Source organism: Bubalus kerabau, chromosome 14, assembly GCF_029407905.1.
Source record: "Bubalus kerabau isolate K-KA32 ecotype Philippines breed swamp buffalo chromosome 14, PCC_UOA_SB_1v2, whole genome shotgun sequence".
NCBI classification, from domain to species: Eukaryota; Metazoa; Chordata; class Mammalia; order Artiodactyla; family Bovidae; genus Bubalus; species Bubalus kerabau.
This window is the reverse complement of record NC_073637.1, coordinates 18,317,917-18,339,880: the sequence shown is the minus strand read 5'-3', so window position 1 is coordinate 18,339,880 and position 21,964 is coordinate 18,317,917. Positions and strand designations below refer to the sequence as shown.

The following is a 21,964-nucleotide window of genomic DNA, read 5'->3' as shown; positions in this document are numbered from 1 at the left end:
CTAGAGAAAAAAGTTTCACAGGTGATTCTAATGTGCAGCTGTGTGTCTTCTGGAGACCTACTTTGCTGGCCTCTCTGTGCCCTGGATGGGTTAGTCAGCACTTGTGTTTTCCTGGTTACAGTTCTAACCCCACCACTGGCCCATCTCCTGGAATCTTCACCGGCTCCCCAGGGGAATTTCCAAAATGTGTTGGTCTTGAGGCCTGGTGTAAACCCATTTTTGAAAAAGTGACCTTTCATAAGTGGGTAAGTTGCTGCTTTTAGAGATTTTAAATCATCTTTAAAAACCACAGTTAAAACTGTGTTTAAGCCATTGGTGGTATGGAGAGAAGTGGGTAGAGGCAATGAGTGTAGCCTAAAGCCAATTAAGCAAAGGTACAAACGTTATATAAAAACCTCTCCAATTTATCATCAAATTTCTGATTCTAAAAGTTCCACAAAATTTTCATGCTCTCTGATAAAAATCATAACACTCAGATAGGAGTGTTGGCCATCTTTTTCATTCCCTCTGCCTGTCTCTTTTATGGAGATTGATAGCCAGTATGAACACGATACATTTTTTAAAATGTACTTTGTCTTTAAAGAGGTTAAACAAATTTAAAGGCTTCAAAGTTGATTCTTCTGCTACTGAGAAATCATTGTAGTATTAAGAAATCATTAGGCCAAAGCAGTAAGATGAGGATAAAACACTGGCAAGCTACTTTGCAAAGTTGCTTTAAGGATAAGAAGACTATTTGAGAACAAGTAACTTAAGTGTCTTAAGTTCCTTAGAAGAAAACCCTCAAAATGTGGTGCCTATCATTAAAATGTTTAAGCTCTTTATAAAAATAACATTTCTCAAATTACAGAGGACTCTAACACTGAAGAGGAAAAAAAGATTATTCTTTCCAAAATAGATATTTTCCCCCTCTTTCTGAACCTAATAACAGAAAGCATTCAACAGTTTAACTTCAAGATTAGGAGATTGTGCTCATGCTGTTAGATACAAGTTCTTCATGCTGAGTTTTAATCGAGAGCAAAGGGCATGATTCTCCAGGTATTTTTTTTTAAGTAGAAAAATATATATATTTTTTTTAATCAACCAAATTGAAAAGATCTTTCAGGGAGAATAAACAATAATTTTTTAAACACACAATAAGATTTAATAGTCAACTAGTCTAAAAATTAAGTCTGGAAAAGCTTACCAATTATAAAATCTTGTCATTATAATCAAAAATATTAACTGAAGTCCCAGAAATAAAATTGCCTTGTATGATCAACTAGAGTTGACTCTTATAAACAGTAATTTTGATAGGTAGGTAATAACATATGAGTAGCTGACTTTGACTAACATATTCCGGTCTGCAGAAAATTTCCATGTATGTTACTGAGTTTCACAGCTACTCTGTAAAGTTAGGTTATTCTAAGTCCTTCTGACACTTGGGAGTGTGAGGGTGAAACAACGTGAAAGACGTGGAGCTGAGATCTGACCGCAGGCCACTTTACTTTCAGTCCTTTGCTTGTATGGAGCTCCTCCTTGTAGCAGCTAAAGAGTGTGGACTTTAACCGCCGGTTTCAGATTTGGGTATCTTCCCTTATGTAGCTTTGTGACTTTGGACAGGTCGTTTTACTTCTCTGTACCTCTCTCTTTATGTAAACAGAGAATAAAAGTACCTACACTTTACACGGTTAATGGAAGGCTAAGAGGTATCAGTGCACACAATTGCTTGAACTAGATCTCCACAATTCAACTCCTTTTTTCCTTTGCTTTATCTTATTTCTTGGGGAAAGGAGAACAGGTAGAAAGGAGAACCATCTAAAAATTAACCATATGCTGATCAGTTTGGGATCAAGACATCAGATCTGGGAGACTGGAAACTATTCACTTCCCTAGTGACAAGTTCCAGGTCTTCCTGGGCCTGACTCCAAACAGCCTGCACTGAGTTGTGGGCCGAAATGACCTCTCAGAGTCAGCAGGGTCACACTGAGTGACATGAACATTTCATCAGGAAGGTCTCTGACTGTTATCCCTTTTGGTCTGGAATAAGGGTTCATCTGAAGAGCAGACAGATCTGATCATGGGCTCAGCTCAGAGCTTCTAACCTACAAGAGGCCTGGGTTTGTGTGTGCGTGTGTTTTAAAATCAGGTCAGTTGGGACAGCCAGGCCGGTATCTGCCCAGATGACAGGTGAATGATCCAGGCCTCAAGGGGGCTTGAATGTCATGGCTCTGGCTGAGCCTTTGCAATCATCTGACTCATTGACACGGCACCGAGCAGCACAACAACCCAGGAAAAAGAAAATAAAAACCCGACCGACCAACACCCATAGGGGTAAACTGCCTCCTACTTCTGATCCTAAAACCCAACAGCTGCTACCTCCCGGATGGAACCGCTGACAACACCACACAAGGGAGCTTAGGGGGAAAAACAGACACCGAGCAATTAAAAAGAATCAGTGACTTGAAGGTCACGGTTAGGCTTAGCTTGTTTTACTACCTTCATCATTACTATTTTGCTAAAGCTCATTAATTTTTTTTTCCCCCCAACGCAGGGTTTAAAATAGGAAGCGACTGACCCAAGCGGGTAGTTTCAGGCTTGCAGTGAACCTGGGACTCAATATTGTCATCACGTGGCGGTGGAGGGGTGGCAGAAGGGAGTCAGGGAAACAAGGTTCCAACGAGCCTGAACACCCAGCTTTGAGGCTTAAACCAAAAATGTCTTAAAAGTTCACCCAGAGTCAGCTAAAGTTGGGCAAGGAGGAAGGCCAGTGAGAACGACCAGAGGGGCATAAAATTTTTAAAACAAGCCAAGGTGCTTTACAACTTGTTTTCTGCTAAATTCTCTCTGGCTAATGTTGCTGCCAGAGCCCATGCTGCACGCCCTGTGGCTCACATGAGGGATTATGGCGGTCCCTGTCTGGGGCTGCCAATCACAGGCACGGGTCCTAACAGGATCCATATGGAACCGGAAGTCCATCCGGGGAAGGGGAAGTTGAGGAGTCCATTTTCTGCTTTCCTCAAGATGCCCAGGGTCCTAAAAAGTTACTTTTATTCTTATCATGCAGGGGTGGGGGTGGGGGCTACTTCAAGACAAGCTAAAGAGACACTTCAACTTGAGAGTCTGGGTAATCTACAGAGACTTACCCGTACAACATAGTTAAATCTTCTGGAATCCAGAATGGCAGTTGAGAAGTCCAGCCTGTTGAAAGCTTCCCCCAGAGTGCAGTATCCATGGCGCTGAATGTGAAAACAAGGGGTGCAGAGGTCAAGTTCTAGAATGATCTGCTGGGACACTGCCGACCAGCTGGGTGGCTGTCTCAGGTAACCTGCTCCTTTCCTGCACCATGATCAGCTCTTTCTGGGAACCTCCACCCCCCTACCCCTCACCCCCATGAGCCACAAAGATGGGTGGTTCAGCAGACAGTTGCTTTAGTCAGTGACTGAAGTCATGACGTTTACCCCGTGGGCCCTTGTCCTCCGCATGCACTTGCTTGTTGAGGAACAGTTGGGAGATGGATATGTGATATATGTTGATCACGGGAACATACTTCTGGGGGGAGAATTAACCCTGCCTGTGTTAGCTCTGTCTGCCACCCTGCCTCACATCTCCAGGGCTTTTCTCACTGTGATCATCAGAAGTGTTTTTAGGGCTTCATGAAGGAGCCAGGAAGTTTTGGTCTTTCCCCTGTGAATGCGCAAGGCACTGAGGGTGGAAAACCCTGACTCACAGCCCCAGCTCTACTCCTAGTACCTGGGTGGTCTCGGGTATATCACTGTCTCCCTCTCAGGGCCTCAAATCACAGAGGGAACTAGTTCTCCAAGGTCCCTGACAGTGACAGAAATTCTATCAATCTGCCATGCAAATTTAGATACTACCACGTCGTGTTCTCTTTTGCATCTTGTTTGCGCAGTGTTGCACCAGGTAGGCACAAACACTTCTGCTGTATTTAGTAAGTAAACCTCCAGGGCTAAAATGAACCGAGCTGAAGTCTAAAACTGATGTTAGAACAAAAGGGAGGCGTTGTCCTGAGGGAAAGGCTGGAATTTTATAACAGTACATTTGAGATGGGAATATTCATCTCCATAAGGCACTTTTACAGTCATCATCTCACTGAACAACTGGGGAGTCCACCTAGTGACTTTTGCCTCTATCTCTGTAGCCCCAAACTCTGATGGATGGCTTGTGGGCTGCAAGCTACCACCACCCACACCCAAGGAGACAGTCCTATACTCTCCTAGGGCAGGTATAAAACTAAGCGTTCTCCTTAACAAACAGATGAGTGCTCACCTCTTTAGTACTTCCTTTGTGAACATAGATCCATTTTTCTTGGTGGAAATCTAAAAAGACAAACAAACAAAAAAACCCAATAGCTTTAAAATTTACAACATGCCGAAGATTTTGCATTTATGTTTCATTTATTCCAAAGTGTTAACAAGTTTTGACAGAAAATACAAAGACTCTACTGACAGTCTAAGGGGATGCAAATGCCTAATTTCTTTTTTGTGTATAAATACCAGAGTTATAATTTACTTTGTTGAAGGCATTTCAAGTCTTTGATACTCAGATCGAGTATACCAAAGCTCCAAAGTAAAGAAAAAGAATCTAATACCCAAGTACAAGTTTGTGTTAAATGCCAAGCCTACAAGTTAAACAATGCCATAAAGAGTAGAAATAAAACAGATAACATGAGAAAGCCATGCAGTAAAGATGGAATTAACTAAAGATCTGTAATTCCGGCTTATTAACAGAAATTTAGACTCTCTGTTCATACATCCAGCATCTAGAACTGTTACTAGTATTTATACAAGGAAAGAGGGGGTAAAAATGTACATTCAAAGCCTCAAAACCCAGTTCCAAATGAAAGCACACACTGCTGGGCTGACCATATCACTGAATAATAACTAAACTGTCAATATAAGTGACAAACTGGGAAAAAACACCCCAACTAGCAACTGACTTATAAACACAACTATAAAGAATACATTAATCTCACTCCTAAAATGCACAACCAGGTTTCTGAGTGCAAAGATCCCTGTAACCTCTGTCAATGACACAGTCAATGTGAAAGCCAATGCCAAACACGTGAGGTGTGATTCCCGCCCCCCACCGCCCCCGCCCCCGCCCCAAGAACCAATCAAAACGATCTACAGACAGCTTTCTTTCTTAAGTTCAAAACAAACAGCTTACACTGAGTTTTGGTTTTGCTATTCAGCATGTCCTTCTTTCTCTTCTTGGCTGCAACGTCATAGTTCAGGCTGTTGAAAAGATTCTCCTTATTGTATACTTCCTTGCTGCAGTAACTAGGAATAACAAGACCAGAGGGGATGAGCTGTAACAGTTATACTTTAACATGAGCTGTTTCTATAAATAACTCACTGCAGTTATAAAATTCAATCATATGTGCTCCTCAAACAAAGCAATAAAATAATCACTCAAAAGAAGTCTGCACAGGCCCAAACTTGCCTCTTTTAGGAAGAAAATAGTGTCACATCTCTATGGAAGACAGGGATGGGGACTTCTACTCGTTTTGAATGCCCAACAGTGTTTGCCACTGTATTAGATAAATAGCTCTGCACTCTTTAAGAGCCACCCAGGGTACAGCAACATTATTTTGAGCAAAAATTATGAATGGGTGGGGAGGGAGGAAGAGGAAGGGCTACTGCTATCACTGTAATATACAATATTTTCATTTTGCAAAAATCATCCATTTCAAGCTGCTTTTAAAAAAATAGCTTTATGGAGATATGATTCAAATACCATATCTTTGACCTATTTATTTATTTATTTTTAATTAACTTATTTTTTAATTGAAGGATAATTGCTTTACAGAATTTTGTTGTTTTCTGTCAAAAATCAACATGAATCAGCCATAGGTATACATGTGTCCCCTCCCTCTTGAACCTTCCTCCCATCTCCCTCCCTATCCCAAGCTGCTTTTAACTAGCATGCTCCACTCCTGTCTTTAAAACATTTACAGAAGTCTGACTTATAGACTGTATTTCTAGGAGGTGTTCAGCATATAGTATTAGTTGTTTAGGTTTCATATCATTCCTTGACTAACACTAGACATCATGTTGTGAGGTGAAGACCTTGAGTCCTAAATGAAACAAGCTGAATTTACAATTCACACATCTGTTAAGGGCTGAAAAGACAGAACTGGCCAATTCACAGGTCACTAAACAATGTACAGCTTCACCTTGGGTTGGGGCATATTTCCTTCAGTAAGCTTAGCTGTCTCTGGGGGGCTGGAGTTCTATTATGTAATGGGACTTGAGAGTAAATCTCCAAAGAGTTTCCGCAGAAGAAATGCAGGAGAAATATTGAGAAGATACAATGAAAAGATCCCTTTACCCCTACCTCCCAACTCCCATGTGGTATGCGTATGCCAGGAAGGATTTTTATTTTTTTCAGGCAAGATTTATAATGTCAACCAGTAAAACATCAACTAGGTGTTTCTTTTTTTTTTTTTTTCTTACATCAACCATATATTAGAGCCCTTTAACTTTCTGAATTCTTTTGCTGAATTAAAATGTGATTTGATTAATATCTTGTTTGGACCAATATCTGTTGGATAAGATGAGGCACGCCTGCACTTCTACATGTTATGAGTATTATGTAAAAGAGAAAAGAGGGGTTGAAAAACAATCTCCGGTATCCTATTACTATCAATACAATGGTCTCTCCAGTACTTCAATAAGTACAATAAGTATCTTGCTAACATGCTTACACGTGACAGTACCAACAATATACTCAGTGTTTCTAGACCCAGAGGGATAGGCTAGATGGATAATCAGTCATTTGTTAATCTTCCCTCAGAAGGCCAAGCTTAATACCATTTATTGAACTTCCTAATATCATTAGCCCTCTCCTTCTCATCCCGGGATACAGGATACTTTGAGGTTTCAGCGGGTTTACTGTAGAAATGCCCCGTCTTAGGGAACACTAAGTCTTCCTGAGCCCAGGGTGAATGTTTTGGGCCTGGCTTTGTGTCACACGTGAGTGTGTATTTGCTTGCACAGCTCTAAGGGCACAAAACCACTGAGCAGCCAGCTGCCCTGTGCCAAGTTCAGCAGGATAAGAGGGGCAGAAGAAATGGAGAGCGGAATTCGGAGTCCTTAGAGCTAATTTAAGAAATTTCTGTCAACGCTGAGGAGAAGGGAGGAAAATGGAAAGTCACTTGACTGGTCCATGATGTACCAAAGCTGAGAACAGCTTTAGAAAACAAAGTGGAGGCCATTTTGTGTAAAAATATCACACGAAGACTTATTTTTAAAGGAAACACACACTGGCACCATGAGCAGACACCTACAGCCTGGACTCCACACAGAGCACCACAAAATGAAGCTGTCTTATTCTCAACCACACATTTAAGGGTTAGCGGAGCATTTTCGGAGCCTGGGCCATAGATTGTGACCATTCCTTAGCAATGTTAAATATTTATCTTTCATCTTATTCTTTTCTAATTGAAAACATTCCTCAAAGGAATTTGAGCACTTGCTTTCCTCAGAAATAACAATAACCTGCTTTAAGCCCGAGTGACTCATTTCCAAAGCTAGTTTAAGAAGAATTTGACATAATTGATGACGCTCTCCCATTGGAGAATGTAGAAAAGCTTTAACCAAAGAGAAACCCTGCACTTTTCACTTAGGTTTTGGACTTCAGAGGTAGGGCCTGGAAGGAAGAACTACAGGGTTTATTTGTGTTGCCTGCTTATATGTTTTCTTTTAAGCAATAATATATTCAGTTAGAGGCTATTTTGAGAGTTCAATTATGTCCATTTCAAGAAAATGCAAAGCCAATGGAAAATTACAACTGAAATTTTGAACAAGAAAAGCCATCATCATTTAGGAACCATGACTTTTTTTTTTAATAAGCAAAACCATTTAAAGAGGCTGTCTTCTTCATTAAATGCAATAGTAACCAGTAACTTGCTATTTTATAGTCAGTTCTAACTAATCTTGATTTTTATAGGCACAGGCCTAGAATAAGAAAAAAAAGACCTCTTCCAGCCCTGTACTGTCATCACACACATACCAAGATACTTAAAGACAACTTTAGAAAAAATGAAAGATTTCAAAATAAGTGCATTTGGCAGCAGAGACAAAGGGAGGGAAGAAGAAGAAAAAAAAGAAGTCCTATTTCTCATTTCATTTGTAATAGACCATTTGGAGAAAGCTGTGGCCTACTCCTAAGGCTTACTTGTAGATGAAGGCCAATGAGAGTTCTAGGCTAATTTGCTCCAATACATACCCAAACTGTCAGACTCACAGGGCGAGAACCCCATTGTTGTGGCAAAACAAACACCCTAGTATATGAAGCCCTGAGAACACTGCCTTGCACAGTAAGCGCTCATAAAAATCTTAACTATTATTTTATTTGCTTATTCACTATTTTATTTGCTTGTTTTTATTTGTGCATCCAGGGCACCAGGGTAAACTTCCTGCTTCCTGGTTCAGCCTTAGCTGTACTTTTGGAGTTTTCAGAGGCACCACTGCAGGCTTGCAGAAGAGTGGCCCAGGCTCAGGGAGCTGAGATTACTCATCTGGAGGGTGGGGCGGGGCAGGGCTGGGGGTTATTGGTGAGCAGGACTGCTTCCGAGGTGGCTCAACCACCAGTTCCTTGAAGCCTTGGATCACCCTAATTCCTGCTGAACTCTTTCCTTGAATTTTCTTCATCTGTCCAAATGTAACACTTGCATTCCTCTTAGGTAGTTTCAACTTTTTCACAAGGCGCCCTCCTTGAAGCTTATCTGAAATCCTCCCTTGATCTCAGTTCAGGGCACTTAGCTGTGATGGGGTTTTGGAACATTCTGCTGCTGGAAGAAGACAGGGCCGGGGACACAGAGAGAATGGCCAGCAGGGTCCAGAGAAGGTAGGTGCTCTGGGCAGAGAAACTGTGGTCCAAACACAAAAATCACCATGGTCCCCAGGTTGCAACACACCAAGGGCACCCTCACCCCTGCTGCTCCCCACCCCCACCCCCGCACTCCTGTCCAGGCAGCTTACAGAATGGGAGGTGGAATCAGACTATAAGTGCCTGAGGCCTCTTTCTCAGGCCTCTGTTGCACATCCACCCCACTCCCTCTCTTTCAAAAGGGCCTGCCTTTTGTTTTCTCCTAACAGGAGAGGCATTCAGCTTCACCTGAGTAGGCAGGCTGGCAGCCCAAACCTGACATCACAGGGCAAGATCACCAGGACTGAAAACAGGAGGGATATTTGAGCCTGCAAACTCAGAAGGGTCTCAGAAGGCCAACGGCTTTGAAGAAATTGGCAGACTTCTCATGTGAAGTAGGGAAGGGATTGTTTACAATTGCTGGGAGAAAAAAAAAATACTCTGCAAACAAACAGGCAGCTGCTTTGCTAGGAGCTACCAAATGAGTCCTCAAATCTGACTCATCCAAAAGCCCCAAGTGGTCACTAAATGGATCACCATTTGTGATGATGGTGGTAAGGTGGCAGTTCTAGCTCAGATGGCTTGAAAAGGGAGGAAAGAAAGGAGTTTCAAGAAGGGGAGAGAGGGGTGGGAAGCTAAGGGTAAACTTTCGTGGTAAGGTAAACCTGTCTCCAGGTCTCCCCTACTATGGAGAGAGAGGCACCACTATTCTAAATAGGAGTGACACCAGCTTATCTCCCAGAGCAGATTCAGTGTGAATGTTTATGCCAAGCAGAGCCTCTGATTTGGAAACTCTCCTGCTGAACCCACTGGTCTGTCTCCCACTGAGGAACAGCCTACACTTGTATCTGGGTGAGCCGCTGGGACACAGCTAAGCAGACCATGGCTGCACCTCCCTAGAAGAATCCAAACTATCACCTCAAAATAAAGTCCAAAATATTAGATCCTCACTTCTTAGGAATGAGGAGGAAGGGAGGAAGGAAGGAAGGAAAGAAGCTTCCATTCCTACTATACTAAAAAAGAGGCTTTTAGTCCAGGGAGAAAAATTTAGGCCAAATAGGCAACTAGAGTCCCTAAAAGAGTCTAGAGACAGCAGTTGGTCTTTTTATTTTTCTGTAAATTTTCTGAGTTTCCATAAGTAAGATTTCTTTAGAGTGCTCCCCAAACTCCCCAGGGACGACCTCAAAGTGTCTTTAAAGTAAAGGTCAATGTGCTCTTGTCTTCCCTGGCAGACCCCCAAGGTTAATTACTTTTATTTTTTTCCACTGGAAAACAAAAAGTGATGCTTCACAAATCACAAACAGGTGCGGGGCCCTGGAGGTCAGGACGCTGAAATAACCATATTTCCTTGATAGTTTTTGTAAAATTGAGTGCCAGGGGCTCAGCCAAACAACCACTAGTAAACCTGAGTGGGAAGCTGGCCCTCCTACAGGATTCTCCACCGAGGTCAGTGTAAGGGCTGGGCGTGGGGAGCAGTGGTTTTCACCAAAGGCCACGGGTAAGTCACCCAAGGGTGAGCGGGTTGCACTGATCCCCTCTGGGCCAAATGGCAGCGATGTGGATGCCAGCTGTGGTGATGAGGACTGACAGACTCCAGGCCGTCTAACTCCTTAGTCGCTGCTTCTGTGTTATTAAACGGGGTGGGGGTGGGGCATCAGGCTCCTCGGAAACTCAGATTTTCCACCACACTGACAGTTCAGGTGCAACTTGACTCCAGAGGCTCACCCAAGCCAGGTGGACTTTCTGCAGGGGATGGGCATCACTTGAAACGGGGGCGCACGTACTACACAAAGAAAACGACCGAAAGGGCCACTGAGGAAACAGGTGCAAAGACGCGGTCCTCCCACAGGCCGAGGGCTTGTGGGGTTCTCAGCCCGCCTCCCTCCCCTCCTCCGCAGCTCTGCCTCCTCGGGTCTTTACTGTCGCTCCGCCAGCACGGATGCCCCAGGGACCATCTGGTCGCCCCTTCCTGGTTACTCATCCTCCCTGCCCACTCTGTGGTCGTCTGTGCGTGGGAAGAGCCTGGAGGCGCGGCGGGCGGGACCTGTGTCCAATCCTGTCTCAGACTTGTGCTCAGAGCCCCGCCACCCCAGGGTCCACCCCAGGGTGAAGGTCATGCGGCCCACTCGCCGGCGTTCACCCCCCACCCCCACTCCCCACGCAAATCGCACGACGCTGGTGTCCTTTAAGGCAGTGGACCCTTGAAGTTGGGTCTAAGTTTTAGCGTTTGGGGATAAGATCAGTTTCTCAGAGGGACTAGGATTCTGTTAGAAGTGCCCACTTGGAGACGCTGACCTTGAACAATAAGAGAAACCAAACACCCGTGCTCTGGCGACATCTCTGCAGAAACCCGGGATAAGTCACTTCCATCCTTCTGGTCCGGGGCTCCCTCCTCACCCTGTTCCGGCCTGCCTGCGTCCCATTCACCCGCCCCCGACTCCGAGAGGCCAGCCCGAGTCTGTCCACCGCAGCTGAAGTTGGTGGCGACCCCCTCACCTGCCGAGGTCGCTCACGAAGCTGCCGCTCTTCTCGTCCAGGAAGCGTTTCCAGCCATCCGCTGTCTTCACCCAGCTCTGCCCCGGCGACCGCCAGTCCTGCCCGAGGAATGGCATGGCACTGCCGAGGGATGCGACGGATGGGCGCGACGGACTGATGGACGGGGACCTGCCTGGCGGCCTCGAAGGCGCGCCTGTCCTGGGCGGCTGCTCGGGGTGCTTGGGGGCCGGTGAGGGAGCGGCTGCGAGATCCGGGGGTGCGGAGCGAGGTGCCGGCGCTCGCGGAACGCACGGTAGAGGGTCGCGGTGCGCGCGAAGCTCGCTGCAGTGCAGCGCTGCGGTCCGGGCCGCCGTATTTATCCTGGGCCGCCGGCCGCGGCTCTTTGTTGCCGGAAGAGCCGCCTGCTCTTAGCCCGGCCCCCCCAGCCCGGAGGCCACGTGGCTTTGTTTATAGGCTCGACTTGTTTTCCGAGGCGCCCGCGGCTCCAGCTCTTCTGGCTGTTGCACAACCGCTCGCCAATGGAAACTTGAAGCCGCGCTGCGGGGCCGAGGCTCCCACTGCCCGCTCCGCCCCGGGCCCCTCTGCGCCCCCTTCCCGCACGCAAAGAGCGCAGCTGCTGCGGCTCGAGCGCGAGGCCGGGCGCTCGGGGAAACTGCGCCCAGTCCTCCTGCAGCTCCCGGCCTGGCGAGGTGCGGGGAGGACTAGGCCCGGGTGGCGTCTGGATCGCTACGGATTGGGGGTGGGGAGAAAGGAGGCTCCCCGCCTCCCAGCCCCGAGCTGTCACAGTCGAGCCCGGCGGTTCCGAGCGGCCTTGCGGGAGCCGACCCGGCGCTGCGCAGCCCGGAGCCGGGTAGCGGGGTGCAGCCTCCTGGCCTGTCTCACTGCCTAGACCTCGATCTCCTCGGCGGAGGAAGGGATCCGCCGCGAGGCGGGGATGGGGAGGAGGGACTCCTTCCTCTGCCTTCGAACTGTTGAAGAGTCTGCTGTCAGACCTGTCCCCCGGGTGGCAAAGGAAGGAGGAGGAGGCCGGGCGGCGGCTGGTCCCCGGGCGGTGGGAGTGGAGAGCAGGGACCGTCCCCTACCCGACTCGGCGCGCCCTAAGCGAGCGGCGCTGGCTGCTGCGGCGCCCGGCCCCGCACAGCGCAGTCGGGGAGCAGGTTAGACATGTCCTAGCTCCGCTCACTGCCCGAGCCTCCCTCTAGGGCGTCGGGGCCTGGGCTTTTGTTCTGAAGAACCGCTAAGCCCCTTCCCCTTCCTTGCTGTTTGGTATCCTCTGGGCTATTAGGCCCTCCTCCGGGAAGAATCAGGCCAGGAGTTTTGTTTTAGTTTTGGTAAGAGTTTCCAGAAAGCCCCTCCGCCCAACTGATGGGGACTGAAGGAAGTTCGGTCAAAGCCCACAGTGAGGAGGCAATGCCTCCGGAGTCCTAGACCCTCACAGACCTCTCTTTATTCACCTAATCCTCCTAACCGCGAGCAGAGGGTCCAGTCTGGCAGCGATCCAGCCCCTGAGAAAGGTTAAGCCTGTGACTTAGCCAGGGTCACAAGGCTTGTTTCTTCACAACCCACTGTACAATCTGAAATCACCCTGTTTGCTTTTTGGTAATAAGTTTTACCACTCTATGCAGAATGTAAACTCCGGGGGAGCTCCAGCGTCTTGTTTGGGGAGCGTCCCAGCTCCAGCACTTTGCCAGGCCTTCCATAACTATTTGTCGTATGAGTAGGTGAATGCATATGGGAGGCTGCTGACCTCAGGCTATCATCTTGCTCTTCATGACTTCTGGTTATGGTGCTTTATGATCTGTTCCGTTTGGTGACTGGATTGCAAAGAGTGGTCACAGCAAAGTAAAATCTCCATGCTCAAGAGTTAGCTTCTGCTTGATTCCTTGATACCTCCACAATCCCTCCTCGGCAGCCACCAACTCTTGCCATCTTTAAGGCTCAGAGTAGACAAATTGTGTGTGTCTTGGGAGGGGTACATGTTGGAGGGGAAAGGAGATGTTTTTAATAAAAGTCTGTTTTCAAGTAGCCAGAGTTTTCTGATTCAGGTTTTCCACCATAAATAATTTATTAGTGTAGTAATAGTAAAAATAGCTTGTAAAAACACTACAGAAGGTCCCAAACAAATGATAGTCACTATGATCCGGCTCATAGATGAGATAGTGTTGGGTCTGGCCTTTGTTGGGGAAAGCTGATACCTGCAAGGGAGCATAATTAAGGGATGTGATTATTAAAAATGCATGCTAGTTTCACATGAGCTATAGCTCTGTAGAAACTACAGAAGGCAGAAGATTTGAATTCTAATTCTGCTAGAGCAACGTATTGTCTGTCTGACCTGGATGAATGACAAATTCTGGAGGCTCAGTTTTCTCAGCTGTCAGGAAAGAATAGAGCCTATAAATGTCTACCTTTCAGGATTGTTTAGAAAGTATTTTAAATGGGATTATTGTTACCCGTTCTTTTCCCTTTGATTGTGTAATGCCCTCACGTGGCACACGGCCTCTTAATAATATGTAATTCCCTGATTCTTTTTTAAAAGTTGAAATATAGTTGACTTACAATATTATATTAGTTTCAGGTATAGAGCATAATGATTCAGTATTTTTATAGATTATACTCCATTTAAAGTTATTACAAAATAATGGCTATAGTTCCCTGTGCTGTACAATATATCCTTGTTGAATATCTATTTTGTACATAGTAGTTTCTATCTCTTAATCCTATCTTGCCCCCCTCCCCACTATTATCCATTACTTTGTTCCCTCTGTTTTGTCTCTTTCTGTTTTGCTATATTCATTTTTATTTTTTAGATTCCACATATAAATGATAAAATATTTGTGTTTCTCTGTCTGACTAATTTCACTAAGCATACTATTTTCTAGATCCATCCACATAGCTGCACATGGCAGATTTTTGTTCCTTTTTTATGACTGAGTAGCATTGCATTGTGTATATACACCACACCTTCTTTATCCAATTGTCTGCTGATGGACACTTCAGTTGCTGCCATATCTTGACTATTGTAAATAGGGCTGCTATGAACATTGGGGTGCATGTATGTTTTCAAATTAGTGTTTTCATTTATTTTGGATATATTGCCAGGAGTGGGATTGCTGGATCATACGGTAACTCTTATTTTTAGTGTTTTGAGGAACTTCCGTACTGTTTTCCACAGTGGCTGTACTAGTTTACATCCCCACTAACAGTGTACATCCGTATCGTCATCAACATTTTGATAATAGCCATTCTGATAGGTGTGAGTGATATCTTATTTTTGTTTTTATTTACATTTCTCTAATAATTAGTGATGTTGAGTATCTTTTCATGTGCCTGTTAACTAACTGTATATCTTCCTTGGAAAAATGTCTACTCAGATCTTCTGCCTATTTTGTTTTTTTTTTAATCACATTGTTTGTTTTTCTGATATTTGAGTTGTATAAACTGTTTACATAATTTGGGTATTAACTCCTTGTCAATAGTATCATTTGCAAATATTTTCCCTTGTTCAGTAGGTTGTCTTTTCATTTTGTTGATGATTTTCTTTGCTGGGAAAAAGTTTTTAAGTTTAATTAGGTCTCATTTGTTTATTTTTGCTTTTATTTCTTTTGCCTTAGGAGATAGATACAAACAATCTTGCTATCATTTATGTCAAAGAGTGTTCTGTCCATGCTCCCTTCTAGGAGTTTTATGGTTTCAGAGTTTACATTCATGTCTCTACTTTTGAACTCGTTTTTGTGTATGGTATGAGAAAATGTTCTAATCTCTTCCTTTTACATATGGCTATCCAGTTTTCCCAGCACCACTTATTATTGAAGAGACTCTTTTTTTTCCAGTGTATATTATTGCTGCCTTCGTTTGTAGATTAATTGACCATGGGTGCATAGGTTTATTTCTGGGCTCTCTATACTGTTCCATTGATCTAGGTGTCTGTTACTGCGCTAGTATCATGCTGTTTTGATTATTGTAGCTTTGTAATATAAACTCAGTACTTCCCTTATTCTTAACACTGACTTTGGCCATGTAGCTTGCTTTGGCCAATGGGATGCCAGTGGATGTGATGTGAGCAGAGGATATCATGTGTGTGTTTGTCTGATTGAGCTTGTCTTCTTGTACTTCTACCAAAACCATGGCAAGAGAATACTCAGAGTAGCCACTGCTTCTCAAGCCTTGGTCCTAGGATGCAACACATGGAGCAGACACCCCACTTGTCCCACAAGTATGGTAGCAGGAAATAAATATTTATTTTTGAATGTCACTGTGATTATTGTGGTCTTTTATTACACAGAATTCTTGTGTCAGTTGCTGACTAGGGTTGAGTAGATAAAACTCTATGGAAGTTTTAACTTAAAAAATTTAAGCACAAGTAGGAAATCACAATTTGGGGGTCCTTGACTTTTTGGCTAAGAACTAATCTCAGGAAGCTTCAGTGTTTGTCTCTAGTCCTTTGGCTTTCTCCTTCTGTGGCTATCATATCTTAGCTCTGCCATTACTAATGTCTGAGTGACTGCTTTAGATTTCCCACACCATTTAAAATCCAATTTGACACTTTTTCCAACACATGGTTTCCAACCAGGAAGCCTTGTAATGCTGTGAGCCCTTCAAGATAAAGAATGTACTCGACCATGTCTAGACCAATTACCTTGACTCTGCAGAGGCTGTGGAGTTGGAATCCTTGTCATGACTGAGCAGTTGAGAACCACAAAGACAAAATGTCAGTGTGATGCCTGTGGACTCAAGATATAGAAGCAGAAGGATACTCTGAGAATTTCCCAAGGCCCAGTCTGGGCAGGAGCATGGCCTAGGAGCATGGCCTAGGGGTTTGAGCAGTTCACACAATGCAGGTACCGTGGCTGAGTTCCACTGCACAGATACTGAGCCTCTGCCTCTGCTAAACAGCTTTGTGCAACAGACTGACCAGATCACATGCTGGGTATTCGGTTACTTATCTGTGTTTCTCCCCTATGGGGCTGAGAGCTCCTTGTTGGCAGGGCTGTGTCATCACAGTGCCTAGCATAGTGCTTGGTGCATAACAGATAAACCATAAATAACACAGTGCATGTTGAGCTAACCCTGGGATGCTGGTAGTGCCACGTCTTTACCTGCTGACACCTTATTATTTCTAAGGACATGACAGAACAAGGAGGTGGGAGGGTAACATTCCCTAGTCCTGCCCTGCATATCTGAATTCTCCAACAATGATGCCTTACCAGTTGGTGAGGCAAATAGAGAAGGTGGTGGCTTCCCTTAAAATGATGTTTTCATGCGCTTGTTACCTTGATGGCAGATACTAGCCATACTGAAGATAGTGTGCCAAGAACTTCGCAAATGTAATCCTGTTTAACGATCCTCACAAAAGCCTGTGGGCTAGGTACCATTATTCCCATTTTATAGATGAGGAAACCGAGGCTCAGAAGAGTTAAATAGCCTGCCTGGGATAACCCAGCTAGTATGTGGTGGAACCCAGGCTAGTACCCAGTTCAGTTCAGTTCAGTGGCTCAGTTGTGTCCAACTCTTTGTGACCCCATGAATCACAGCACGCCAAGCCTCCCTGTCCATCACCAACTCCTGGAGTTCACTCAGACTCACGTCCATCGAGTCAGTGACGCCATCCAGCCATCTCATCCTCTGTCGTCCCCTTCTCCTCCTGCCCACAATCCCTCCCAGCATCAGAGTCTTTTCCAATGAGTCAACTCTTCGCATGAGGTGGCCAAAGTACTGGAGTTTCAGCTTTGGCATCATTCCTTCCAAAGAAATCCCAGGGCTGATCTCCTTCAGAATGGACTGGTTGGATCTCCTTGCATTCCAAGGGACTCTCAGGAGTCTTCTCCAACACCACAGTTCAAAAGCATCAATTCTTCGGTGCTCAGCCTTCTTCACAGTCCAACTCTCACATCCATACATGACCACAGGAAAAACCATAGCCTTAACTAGACAAACCTTTGTTGGCAAAGTAATGTCTCTGCTTTTGAATCTAACTTCAATTCCAACTGGAGCCAGATTGACTGGATTCAAATCATAGTTCCCTCCTGTAATGGCTGTGTGACCTTGGGCAAGTTACTTAACCTCTCTGTGCTACTCTTTGCTCATTTGTGAAATGGGAATGATGACAGTACCTACCTCAGAGGGTATTGTGAGGATTTATTGAAGTAATGTGTATAAAGTACATATAATAGTGCTAACATCAGTAGTAGTTATTATTATTTTCATGCAAAATTTGCTTAAGTCCATTTATGCCATTTCCCTACCAAATTTTAAGTGTTGAGGACATGGAGCCCAGCTCACTTAGCTATTTTCCAGATATGAGACAATGTGTCTATTGGAGCAAACTGTACAATGAAATGATAGTTTACATATTGTTAGTAATTATTTATTGCACTTGAACTCTGGAAGTGGGCCTTATTCTGTTCCAAAGACTGCATTTTCAGAGTTAAACCTGGCACAGTTGTAGGCTGATTACTACCATGTAAGGCTGTTTAGAGAAATTGTTTGTAGAGAGAACTGTGAAAAACTTGGTAAGTATAATAAATATGATAAATATGTTTCTAATTCAAAATGACATCTTTTTATAGCTTTGGCCGAGGGACTGACTTCTCCCTGAAATGTAATGATATTTTGATTTTTCATAGTTTCTCTTTCTAAAAGGGTGTTTTTTGTGTGTGTGTGAAAAATACTTATCAGCAGTAATTGTGACTTAAAAATAGCTTGTTGGGTTAGGCGGGGGCTGGAATCAACAAGTTTGTTGGCTCAGCCTGTTCAAGTTAGAGTAAATTTTATAAAGGAGGAGTTAGTGTATTTTCAACCTGCTAGTGTTGTCACGAGGAATGTATGTTTAATGCTACGGAAATTTGCATATGACCTTGAGCCTTGGCTGTCTAGGGTAGGGCATCCTTGAAACAGTGTGAAATATGTCTGCTAGGTGTGTTTGAGCAGGAACTGCCAGCTGTGTGTTATTTCTGGGTCTCTGGCTTCCAGGAGTCCTGCCAACAAAATTAAAGTTGGTCAGACACATGTCACTGCAAATATTCTCATTACTTTAATGAGAATCATTTGCTATTCTTCAAATAGGGGCTTGGTTCTGTTTCTGAGAGAGGGTCAAGGACATTTTGCTATAATCCTTCTTTTATAGGTCAACTTTAATGAAAATTCTTTTTTTTCTCTTGATAAGTAGCAGAAAGGATTTGGAGACAAAACTACTAACTTTTGTATAATATAGGGAAATAAATAAAACTGCAACATTTACACCAACAGCCCAGACTTCTAGTGTCTTTTTAAAAAATTCATAGATTTAAAATATGTGAATGTTCAATTTTGTTATATTAAAGTTTTATGTTACATTTGTAATGGATATAAAGCTTTAAATACAATATGAGTGCTTGAAATTGGCTAAAACTGTCTATAATTCTTCAAATAGTATCTTGAATGGTTGAGTAGCAAATCTGAGTTCTGAGATTTCTCCTATGCAAAAGTAGCTCAAACTAAAGTTTGCCTAGGCTTTGTGTCTTGTGGTTTACTTACTTATCAGCTCTCATGTTCACATAACTTTGTGAGGTATGTGATTTATTCCGTGAATCCAGATGAAGGTGAAGAAACTAATGACCCAGATGAAGAGACTAATGCTCGGGTATGTTAACCACTTACTTGAAAGTCTGCTTATAAAAATGAGAACCAACTTTTAGAGGTTACCAAGTCCACTTCCAAAGAAAAGAAAGTCACTCAGGAACACAGAACTAGTTAGTAGCAGTCCTGGGAACCGAGAAACATGATGCCAAGCCAATAGGGTCAGAATATTCCATTAACCTTTCGTACTGACCACTGTCCCCGAGAAAAGTAATGTTTGAAGCAAAATTCAAACTTTTGCTTTGCACATTCCAGTGATTGGATTTTATCAAGAGTTTCATCAGTGAGTTTGGTCCGAAGAATAGAAGAAAAACGGTCACAGGTATTTGAACCCTTAAAGAGACTCCTCTTCAAAGTTAGGCTCCTGGAGAAACAGCAGATTTGAAAAATCAAGTGCCTTGTAAGTACTTACTTGACCATCAAACTGAATGCAAATGTACAGCTTGTTATATTTTGAGAGAAGGGGTTTATGAATTATGGTGAGTGTGTTTCCTCATATGAGTCAGCTACTGATTTGTCAAGTCCTGGAGAAGTCACTTAACCTGTTTGGTGTTCAGTTTTCACATTTGTGAACACATACGTGGAATAGACATGGTTATACAGTTCTATGACATCATTGGTTGAAGGGTGATCAATAACAATCATTACAAATTTTCATTGGGAAATAGGAAAACAATTCTCTGCTGTGCTTTTTCTTGAGTCAGTTGTCTATCTCTGCCTGTCTTAGCCATGGTTTTCCCCAGAGTCTGTAAGTGAATTTTCTTCTCTGATGTGTGCCCGATGCCTGGTGAATAGGAGGTCTCTGTGTATGTACAGCTGAACTTCTAAGTCATAGCCTAGAACTGTGGTCTCTGAACTGAAAACTGTTTTACCGTTTGCCTCAGGTGATTTGATAAAAATAAAATGAACCCATGATTTCTTTTAAACAACAGTACATTCATTTCAGGAAGAAGAAGGTAATTTTAAAGGAAGTACAGAATGTTCATCTTTCCCATTTTGACTACTGCCTGAGAAATTCAGTCCCTTAAGAGACATACTATTTTCAACCAGGATTTACTGTTGATAGTAATTTAAGAAATAATTTAGTCTTTTAAACATCTGCTTTGCTAAAAATGGTATTCCATAAAAGCTTTTGCTAAATGTCTTCAAATGGTGTGTTTATTACAGAGATGGTACGTAAATTAGATTGTTTCTTCTATCAACTAAGTAAAAGGAGTGGTTATCTTTCTTCTGTTTTTTGATCATCTTACAGGCTGTAGAATTTATTATAGAATGTCATTAATTCATTTTCTCATCAAGGACACATCACACCTTTTCTATCTAAAGCAGCTTAGAGAACACAGAGATGACCATTTACTCTCAGAGGGTGTATAGGCCATAGGGAAAGAGAGACACATAAAAATACACTCCTAAAACTGTGTGTATGTGCAGTGATTGAGGTTTGCATGGAGGTCGTTGGGACATCCACAGGGAGGGATAAAGCACCAAAGCCAACCTGGGACAGTCAGGCGAGGCTTCCTGGAGTTGCTCTTGGGCTGAGTCTTAAAAGATGAGTAAGAACTGATGTGAGAATTCCCTAGTGGCTCAGTGGTAAAGAATCCACCTGCCAGTGCAGGAGATGCAAGTTTGATCCCTGGGTTGGGAAGATCCCCTGCAGAAGGGAATGGCAACCCACTCCAGTATTCTTGCCTGGGAAATCCCATGGACAGGAGTCTGCTGGGCTACAGTCCTTGGGGTCGCCAAAGATTTGGACATGACTTAGCGACTAAACAACAACAAAGAGCTGATGAAGCAAAAGGAGATAAAGATGGGAGTGGGGTGGCTACATAGGTGGGGGAGACAGGCCAATAACAAGAGGAGGGGAATGGCACTGGGTGTAGCAAGAATCAGACTGTGAAGCAGGGAGTGAGGAGAGCTGGGGATGGAGGGCTTGGGGCAGGGGACATGGCAGAGAGCTCAGTGAGGACTGTTGGGAAGCCTGGGCTTGCTCTAAGCAGTGGGAGCCAGGGAAGAGCTGTCAGCAGGGGAATCTCATGGTTGATGGTGCTGTAGGTACGTATCTCTTGGGTATCAGAGGGATTAATGGAGAAGCACGTGGGACAGGAGACAGGGGACAAATTAGGAGGATGTCTCCAGGCAGCAGCTGATGGGCATCAGAGCCAGGAGAGAGGCAGCTGGGGCGATGAGGAGGGGATGGACTTGAGACGCGTGTAGGAGGTAGACACTGCAGGATTTGGCAATCGATTAGATACAAAGGATGAAGACGGAAGTGCTGAGGAGGGCTTTCAAGATTCTAGCCTAGGTGAAAGGAAAAGTGAATGCTTGGATGGGAGGCTGAAGACTAGAGTGCATTATTTGAATGAGGCCTCACTTTCACTGGTTTAAAGTCGAGAACAGAACAAACTCTGTGTTTTCTCTGTCTGGGGGTGGGTAGGGGAGATTGCCTGTGTTGCTGAAAGGACCTTTTCCTACTTGCCCAGACCTGCCCAGAAGGAGGCGGGAACTCTCTTTGGAACAACATCCAGAGGGGCTCTTCTCTTTTGCCCTCCCCTATCTGGTCCATATGAGATGGCTCTTCTCTGCCAGTGGTTGCAGCACACAGCCTTGAACCATAAAATGAAAAGCTCCCTCTTCACAGGCTGTGAAAAATGTTACAAATATATATAGCGCTATTTCTCACTACAAATAAGTCCTAACAAACTTTCTTTTAAACAAATAAGCCAAGAATTATAAAATGCCTAAAACCAAGTGAATGCATGTGTGTTGAAAATTTGTTGTGTGTATGTGTTTACCATCTGGTTAGTAGCACCCTCCTGCTAGCATCCTGATTTAGGGGGGGATACCCCATTGTGTCTTGGTGGGAGGTAGTGCTTATTTCCAAATATAGGACCTGAGGGGACCAGATTTTCTCACTCCCTGCTGTGGTCGGGCCAGGGACAGATATGTGACTTAGACTTGACTGATTACAAACACTCCCAGGAGA

At 44.1% G+C, this 21,964-nt stretch overlaps 1 protein-coding gene across 1 annotated transcript in view; it reads right to left on the bottom strand.

Moving 5' to 3' along the window:
• FBXO32 (F-box protein 32) overlaps positions 1-11,678 on the bottom strand; it is a 37,554-nt gene extending 25,876 nt beyond the window's left edge. The window contains exons 1-4 of the mRNA XM_055545893.1: positions 11,368-11,678; positions 5,167-5,279; positions 4,267-4,316; positions 3,123-3,215 (exon numbers count right to left, since the gene is read on the bottom strand). Coding sequence (XP_055401868.1) covers positions 3,123-3,215; positions 4,267-4,316; positions 5,167-5,279; positions 11,368-11,483 — 372 coding nt within the window. The 5' untranslated portion in view covers positions 11,484-11,678. The remainder of the gene's footprint in view (positions 1-3,122; positions 3,216-4,266; positions 4,317-5,166; positions 5,280-11,367) is intronic.
• Between the last annotated feature and the right edge of the window lie 10,286 nt (positions 11,679-21,964).